General features: G+C 35.4%; 2 protein-coding genes across 3 annotated transcripts; both read left to right on the plus strand.

Moving 5' to 3' along the window:
• The first annotated feature begins 227 nt into the window (after positions 1-227).
• On the plus strand, positions 228-1,029 carry LOC110913071 (zinc finger A20 and AN1 domain-containing stress-associated protein 5). The gene has a single exon (XM_022157942.2). The coding sequence runs from the start codon at positions 298-300 to the stop codon at positions 763-765; it is 468 nt and encodes a 155-aa protein (XP_022013634.1). The 5' UTR covers positions 228-297; the 3' UTR covers positions 766-1,029.
• Positions 1,030-2,207: 1,178 nt separating this feature from the next.
• LOC110913081 (UPS-like protein C36.10) lies at positions 2,208-7,087 on the plus strand. Of its 2 annotated transcripts, none has more exons than XM_022157951.2 (3): positions 2,208-2,346; positions 5,458-5,828; positions 6,607-7,087. In XM_022157951.2, the coding sequence occupies exons 2-3, from the start codon at positions 5,485-5,487 to the stop codon at positions 6,824-6,826; spliced, it is 564 nt and encodes a 187-aa protein (XP_022013643.1). In that variant the 5' UTR covers positions 2,208-2,346; positions 5,458-5,484; the 3' UTR covers positions 6,827-7,087. The 2 variants fall into 2 exon arrangements, with proteins under 2 accessions (XP_022013643.1, XP_022013650.1); XM_022157958.2 differs by lacking the exon at positions 2,208-2,346 and adding an exon at positions 4,326-4,349.
• The last annotated feature ends 2,302 nt before the right edge of the window (positions 7,088-9,389 follow it).

Genomic DNA, 9,389 nt, shown 5'->3' on the forward strand with positions numbered 1-9,389 from the left:
AATATATTGGTATAGAAGTTGTTTTTTAATAAAATGTATGTATAATTTTTGATGAATTGGATAAGAATATTCTTATAGTTTGGACTTTGGAGCAGGTACAAGTATAACTTGCTTGACAGGGTATCCTTTATCAACACTTTGTCAGAACCGATTAACCTTTACAAAAGGGCATTACTGTCATTTCATCATAATAATCTCTCTCACACCTTTAAAACTTTAACCCCATCTCTCCCCCATCCGTTCTCTTTCTCTAAAAAACCCCAACCTCTCTCTCTTCTCTCTCTCATCCTCAAAAGTATGGCTCAGAAGAGAGAGAAAGAAGAAACCGAGCTCAAAGTTCCTGAAACCCTAACCTTATGCTCACCGCCTATCACCGTCGCATCCTCCACCATCTCCACTTCAGACGACCGTAAACCGCTACCGGAAATACCAGATCTAACGTCCGGTGTCACCGTTGACTTTAGACCAACCTCCGCCGCCTCGCCGGAAACCTCAGATCTGTCTAAAAAACGCCGATCGGAGGCGGTTGAGCCGTTGAGCAACAGCGCGTGCATCAGTTCTAAGCGGCGCGTGGTGAATCGGTGCTCTGGTTGCAAGCGAAAAGTCGGATTGATCGGATTCCGGTGCCGTTGCGGAGAAATGTTCTGCTCCGAACACCGTTATTCCGATCGACATGTCTGTAGCTACGACTACAAAGCCGTCGGACGTGAAGCTATCGCGCGCGAAAATCCGGTTGTTAGAGCGGCAAAGATTCTCAAGGTGTAAAATACGATTAGAAAACGGAAACCGAAACGACGTCGTTCGGATAATCGATTCGTTGCGTCTTCGCATGTGAAAATATGACGCCAAAGGTTAGGAACAGAGAAGAAGTGAAGGTAGGTGTGCTGACGTCACGAGAGGCGGTTGGGGAAGAAGGGGTGGTTGTGAAATTTGGTGAAAGTTGAGGGGTGTATTTGTTAATTGATTATATATGTTTTAGTGTAATGTAATGTTATATTATATGATCTACGGTGATGAATTTTTTATTATTGTGTTTGTGTTGATTATTGAATGAATGTTTCGCTCTCAAGGTTAGGCTGGCGAATTGGAAAAATGATGAATAATAGAGAAAAGTCAGAAGGTGATATGGTGGCTGGACCAACTAACTTTACAGCAAAGTGTATGTATATTGTGTTTAAAATAGTTATTGATCGCTATCTGGGCCACATGTTGGCGATTAGTGTCTGGTGGTGAGTCTGTGTTCGGTACTTACTCAATCTCAATGCTCATAATAGGCTTGACATGGGCTCACACCATTGTATCGGGCCTTTTCAACTCTAGCCCATTATCATGTATATCGATTTACAACTACAAGTCTATAACTAAGCTTAAGATTTTAGCTTTATTTAATACTTGCATCCCAACACATCAACTCCAACCCTAGATCCTTTAGGCATAACATAAAGGCCTATTGACATATTTTAACTACATTCTAAATAGGGTCAGAAAACAGAAGTTTTTCTTTGTTGTTTCTAATTATGTATCGTTTTATTTATTCTAACTTCTAAGTGGTTGTGTATCAAGCATTGTTACGCTGTTACATGAGCGTGTGAATACGCTTAATTAAACAAACAGGAAAAATATAATTTTATTTTGTATTTCTGAGTTCAAAGGAAAAGAGAAAAGAAAGTAAAAATATTATGTGTTTCCGAGTTGAAAAGAAGAGAAAAGAAATATGTAATTTTACAGTTATACACTTTATAATAGGTTAAGCGGAAGGGTAAATTGTAAAATGAGTAAACTGCCGTTTTCGTCCCTGTGGTTTGTCTAAATTACCACTTTCATCAAAAAAAAAAAAAATCATGTCATTTTCGTCCCCAAGTTTTCTTAAATGTGTCATTTTAGTCCAATAACTTAATGTGTCATTTTATACCGGTTAAAGCATCAACCGATAAGTCAAAAAGTCAAATTAACTGGTATAACCGGTTAACCGAACTGATTATTAAAATTAACCAGTTTGTGCACTCTAGCCGTAATGTAACAATCCAAGTTAATCCTTTTATTGTTGAGTCTGACCTCTATTCGGCCCATATGTACCGTTGGTTCAATAGCCTGAATCCAGATACAGTGTATATCCATTAAGGCCCAAAACCTGGCCCATAAAAAGAAAACACCGATCATCCCCATGACACGTGGCACACTGCTAACGTCACGTCCACTGAAACCGTCATAGACCACCGCATCACCCTAACAATCCCCAACACTATATAACCAAACCTTTTCTTGCTCGCTAGTCTCCTTCTTTTCCGTCTTCTCTTTCCTTTTTCTTATTATCATTCCGTTGCGGCCTTCGATTAACACAGCAAGGTATACGTTCATCTAAATTCTACATAATGTTAAAGATATTCAATTTGTTCGTATAATGTATCTATCATTAATCATTTAATCGTAAACTATTGCTGATTAAATTCCGAATTAGATTGTATTTGTTGATTGATTTTGATATATACGTATATATAGTTGTTCTAGATTGTTACGAATTGTTTGCTGCTGGATGATTTCTTCGTTTTGTGTTCTGTTTGCTTGATTGATTTAGCGATTAGCTTCTGCTGCAGTAGTTAATCTCGTTGATGATGATTTATTGTTTTAAAAGTTAATTTAGGGCTTTTAGGATGATATTTTTCTACTTGTACGGGCGTGTTATGATGCGAATTTGTCTTATAGAGGAATTAGGTATAGAGACTATGCACAAAATTAGCATATGGAGGTGAAGATTATATAGACCTAATGTTATTTAGGGGAATTGTGGTTGATTGTGGTGTATACATGTTTTATGTAGATATCTGGTAGAATAAGTTTGTTTGTTTGTTTTTTTTTTAATGTTTATTAACGTGTTGAAGTGTTATGTGGGGCTGCGCATGACAGCAAGAAAGTTAGGTGTTGTATATAAGGAAGAGAAATGCAGAATGATATGGCTAGCACATTTCGAATTATTTTATTGCTTTTGATCTAGAATGTGGCTGTAGATGTTGTTAGGTATTCACAGACGATGACGGATATGGAAACTAAAGAACATGAGGATTTAACGTGGTCTAGACTCTAGTCTAAGCTGATCCATGTCCACGCCTCCACGGGCTGCAACTAGGATCTTTTTTACTCTTTGTGGAGGTGATGAAAGGTTACAATGCCCTAGACGTCTATTTGTTGTAATAAAATTAGGGTTACAAACTTTCTAGACAAGAAAACGGAATTTAGGTAAGCTGTTTAATTCCCCATTAGAATGGAAACTACGGCCGGTTGCCCTTTGCGAAGCCTAGACATCTAACAGATGTTCTGCTACTCTGCTTGGAAGAGATCAGTAGACATAGGATTGCAAATGATACATCTGCTGTGGTCAGATATTTGGATGTCGATCAAATCGTGTTATGTGTTTCCATCATAGTGATTACGAAAAGAGGGAAATGTGAATAGACAAATATGAATTCCAATAGGAGGAGAACACTTTGGATTATGAAATAGTTAACGGTGAAGACAAGAACTGGTTATTAGTATATAAACCAACTAGGTCTGTCGGGAGATTAGAGACGACAATCTAGACATTTTTACGTTATTGGTCCACTTATGTTTTGTATCTTGGGGCTTGGGAGATTCCTTATTGACCTTTGAAGCAATTGCGTCAAGTTCTTATGCTTGTTACATCAGTCATATTCTTGTTGTATTAAAGATGACTTCTTGATGGTCTAGAAGGAAACTTTTCTAAATCACATGACAACCCGTGTGCTGGACAACAACATTTAATGTGTCACCTTCAAGTTTATGGAATGAATATATGTTGGAACTTTATGAACATTTGTAGAATTAAGAACAAATCTAAACAAATCTATGAATGAAGCGAATTTAATATAGAGAGAGATAGCTAAGTGTATTGTGAAATATGTTTATGAGATACTAGTTATAATGCATTTAGGTGCGTCAAGGTGCTTAGGGCTGTGGAAGCTGTTGTATTTAAAAAGTACTTGTAAATTAAATATGCACAACGAATGAAAAAAATATTAAAAATTCACAAAACATGCATAGTAAGATTTAAAAACTAAAACCATTCCATAAATGCAATTAAAACGTGAAGACCTAACATAGTTAGCAGTTAGAGAATCGTTAACAATAAAAAAAAAGATGTTGGTGAATTTAATGTCATCAATGATTTTATGTAACTGAGACATACACGAGACCAGATCGAGTCAAGGTCAAGCTTTAATACGGGATAGGAAGTGCATAGTCCACAGTTGTATAAGCTAAATAACCCTGCACCGGCAAAAGCAACAAAAAGGGACTGCACAGGCGGGGTTGAAGGTTCCCGGTCCCTGAACGAGGTATGCATGATGTGATTAAACTAAGCTTAACTTGAGATATCTGGAATTGTAAGAAGCACGTGGGTCATAACCCAAACTGAACCACATGTCAGAGAGATTTAATCTGAAAGTCAATTGCGTTTAGTTTCTTTGATTTTTAACTGCTATGGTTTTCTTCTGTGGTGGTTGATGCCGACCATCATTGGTCAAAAGTCGCAAGCCACAAAGGACTCGCCTGCTGCGTAGGCATGACGTACAAAAGAGCGCATATTTGAGACAAAAATGTGCAGTAATAGGAAAACTTTAAATGTATATAATATACGGAGAATATATGAAAAGTTAATACCATTTTACAAATATAATTAAAATCTGATGTAAGTAGCAATTAGAATCATTCAATTACCAAAAGTTCTAAACCAGTAACAATTCACAAAAAAGGAAAAAAAAACAGCAAAATTCATTGTTCATCATCACCAATCGAGTGGTTAAACTAAAAAAATATAAAACTACTGGTTTATGTATGTATTAAGCTAATCAAACTTAGGGAAAAAAGTCGCTAGAGAAAGCTAAGTGTATTGTGCAGATGCTTCTAGCTAGCATCTGTACTAGCTGATACAAGTTAAGTAGCTCACTAACTTTCAGTTAAACGTAAAAGTTTACTAAAGTCTGTTATATATAATAAGCTTGATTCAGATGCATATAGTAGACCAGCTAGGTTTTCTGGATAATTAACTGTTACTAATGTAAAATAACGTGACAGTAGGATCTCCCCCCCCCCCCCCCCCCCCACAATTTATGTAATCTTTACCCAATCTAGGGTTTGTAAAATTGTAAGCTATTTTCTTGAATTCTGTTTTTGTTTCTGATTGTCTGGAGCTTGGTTCCACTTTAGTGCTTGATTTTTTCCGTTTAGTGCTTGCATTCCAGAATTAATTTTGATTGTTTAGGGCTTGTTTTTAATTGTCTATATTTGTTAATTTCTGAATTTGTCACTGAATTGGGGTCGGCAGTCAGCTTGCTATAATGATTTTTGATCGGTTCTTAAATTTTTATATTTGTTGGTTTTGATTGTTTCTATTTTAGCCTAAGGCTTGATAACAGGTAATTGTTTGTTATGGCTGGTATGCAGGTCAAAACAAGCAATTAAACCTGTAAAATGGTTAGAGCATACTCACAAGAGCACACTTACAAGCACCCATGGGAACGAGTCACATCTGCATCATGGCGCAAGTTTGCCGACCCAGAGAACAAACGCACCTTATCACACATCCTACAAGTTGACACATTGAACCACAAGCTCGAGTCTGATTCCGGTAAGCTCTACACCACCCGTGCCATCACCATTCATGCTCCTGGTCCGTGGTTCCTTCGCAAGATTGTGGGTCAAGATATTTGCCATTGTGTCGAGTCAACTGTTGTTGATGCCAAAACGCGATCGATGCAGCTTGCTACCAAGAACATTAGTCTGCAGAAATACGTTGAGGTGGAAGAGAAGATCAGGTATGATTATGTGGGTCCCGAAAATTGGGTAACAGGTCAAACTTTGACCTGGGTCAATTCGAAAAGGCATTTTTATGTGCAGGTCAATTTGGGCTGGCATACCTCTTTACTTTTTATTCTTTTTAGTTTTTGTTAAGAGTTATGCATTAAGTATGATTATTAAAACTAGAGGCCGGTTAACGTACAAGACCACCTACTTATCGTGCGATGTGTACACGAGCATCTCAACCGCACATTTGATCTAATCCAGGCTTTCAATTGAACGCGGTGGCACAATAGTAATTAACTTTGCACTATTACGCACATTATTGCATAATTACGCACGTTATTTGCATAATTACGCATGGGTTGGGTTAAACCCTAATTACGCACGTTATATTGGTGGTCGTGTACCGTCTCACGTTAAGAGCCTTTTGTATTAAAACCTTTCTCTGTATATATATATTTTTTTTAAATAATATGGATACAAAAGGTAGAACTTTGCAAGTACTTTGATATGTGTTATGTGACTTTTTTGAGCCAACAGTTTTTTTTGTTAAGTGCAAATACAAACGGGTAATACGTGTATGTGGGTCAAATTAGATTGGGCCAATTTCAACAACTTTTTTACATCTGTGAATACGTATTGAACAAAATATTATTAAAAAAACTATTTACTCAAAAGCTACTAACACTTTTGGTCACTTTTGACCCGATTTCTTTTTAGCTGTTCTAAAAAATATTTATGCTCGTTTGACTTGTTATTACTGAACAAATAAAAACGCGTTGAAATTGTTAGGTACGATCCGCACCCAGACAATCCAACCGGATGGACACTTTGCAGGCAAGAAACGAGCATAAGGATAAAGCCGTTGTCGAAGCTGGCATCAATGGCGGAGAAGATAGAGCAAAAATGTGTTGAGAAGTTTCAGCAGAACAGTGCCAAGGGTAGGGAGGTTATGGAGAGGATGTGCAAGTACTTGGAAGCTGAGTCATCTTCCAGGGGCATTTCTGTCTAACTGTTGTAGCTTGTGTTTTCTGTTAAGACGGTTTTTAAGGTCTTAAGAAGGAAAGATTAGGAAGTCATAAATGGATTCTAAAATGCCATTAAGCGTGGCGTTGATGGTTAATAAGTGCGGTAGAAATAGTCAAATAGGTGCATATCAAAGCATATGAAAGACATCATGGTGTTAAACTGGGCGTGTTCATGGGTTAGTGGGTCGAGCCAAACATAAACCAAAACCTGAAGTTTAACATAAATTTGAAGTTTTTTCTCTTTATATTATTGTTACTTTAAAATTACAAATTACCCTTGGAAACATAAACCTTGTAAACCAAGTGGATTGAAAATAGCCCTATTCAAACATATAATTCTTCTTCATCATCATCATCATCAAACTTAGTAAATCCGACAAATAGCAAGGTTAAGGTAAGGTCTGATCAAACTTGGTAAATCCGATTAATAGCAAAGTTAAGGTAGGGTCTGATCAAGCTTAGTAAATCTGACCAATAGCAAAGTTAAGGTAGAGTCTGAGGAGGGTAAGATGTAATTAATTGATAAGTGAGACCCCCGAGTCGATAGTAGTTTTACATCCAGCCTTGTACATAAAGCAAACATATAATTAAAAGATACAATTATTTTCATTCCTTTTTTTCTTAAAGAGTTGTCATTAGAGCATTATGTCATCATTTTGTTTTTGCTATATAATTTAACTAAAAATCATATTTATCATTTAAATTATATTTCATCCACTATTTTTATCTTCATCTTATTCACAAACACATATTTCAGCCTTGTACATAAAGCAAACATATAATTAAAAGATACAATTATTTTCATTCCTTTTTTTCTTAAAGAGTTGTCATTAGAGCATTATGTCATCATTTTGTTTTTGCTATATAATTTAACTAAAAATCATATTTATCATTTAAATTATATTTCATCCACTATTTTTATCTTCATCTTATTCACAAACACATATTTTATTAGATTGAAGATCCTGTACATTAATTCAAAAGTGTGAGTAGTGTGAGAAATATTATGGAGATGACATGTGTCCTCAATCTAAATTAATTCAAAAGGGTAAACAAGTAATTTTCTTATTGATTTAATTAATTGATAACCTTCCATAACCGCCACCCTTAATTATAGGAATACGAATTAAGAATTAATCTACGAATTTGTGTCATCTCGTTTATCAATTATTAATTCTGAAGATTGCAGAATGAAAATTTATAGAGTGTTATATAGTGATGGATGCAGAATGAAGGTTTTATATAACACTACAAATCTCTATAAAACACTACGAATAACATATAACACCATATAACCCTTTTATAACTCTATATAACACAACAACATTATATATAACACTACACCATTTAGAACTGTATAGTGTTATATATTTTTATATAGTGTTATATAGTGTTACATAGTGTTATATGGTGTTATATGGTGTTATATAGTGTTTGGGGGGGGGGGGTAAGTGCACGGTCCTCCCTGGTGTTATATAGTGTTATATGATGGATGTATAATGTTATATAGTGTTATATGGTGTTATATGGTATTATATGGTGTTATATAGTGTTATTTAGAGTTATATAGTGTTATATTTTTCTGATAGCATGTCTATGATAGATGTGTAGTGTTATATATTGTTATATAGTGTTATATAGTGTTACACAGTGTTATATGGTGTTATATTGTGTTACATAGTGTTATACGGTGTTATATGGTGTTATATAGTGTTATATGATGGATGTATAGTGTTATATATTTCTTGTAGCAGTTACATATTTCTGGATTTTTTAGAATGTTCGGATTTTAGAATAAGTTTAAAATTGAATCGCTAGAATTTAGGAGTGAATCACTAGAATTTAGGAGAGGTTACCTAATTTGAAACATATACAAAGACATTATTACCCCTACAATTTTCAAATCAGTCCAAATGTTTAAAACACAATTTATAATTTGGTCCCTATTGATCTCAACCATTAGATCAAAGATCTAGTGGTTTAAAACACTTCTTACACTTCTCACACTTTAGACACTTTGTACACTATCCCTACTCTATTCTATTATATTCCTCGTTTTTATACACATAATAATTTGATATGGGATGAATAGTAGCTTTTCATATATAAAAAGCAACTGTAGCATTTTTTCAAAATATAAAAACAAGGCATAGATATGGTGGTTCTCACGTGGAGTGAAAAATGATGATTTTTAAACATTACTTTAAATTATAAAAATGAGGGGAGTTATGGTATAGCTGATACAAATGCTCTTAGTCCCAATCAAAAGACGTGAATGCTCTTAGTCCCTGTCGTTAAAACTTAAAATGCATCACCAGTCTCTTCCATAAACACATTCACTCATTTCACCCTCAAATTCACCCACTCGTCTCTCTGCGATATTCTTCTCAACTTTTGACAATGGTGTTTGCAATCGTATTCAGATTCATATTTATCGCCCTTTGCCTTTTGCTAATCTCCTCAACGTTTATCTTTGCTCGAGAATCTGAGTTCTCTATCGCGCATGCTCCCGCTCTTATGGACGTTGGATCTACAACCCTGGTCACT

The sequence above is a fragment of the Helianthus annuus genome, chromosome 7 (genome assembly GCF_002127325.2).
Source record: "Helianthus annuus cultivar XRQ/B chromosome 7, HanXRQr2.0-SUNRISE, whole genome shotgun sequence".
NCBI lineage: Eukaryota > Viridiplantae > Streptophyta > Magnoliopsida > Asterales > Asteraceae > Helianthus > Helianthus annuus.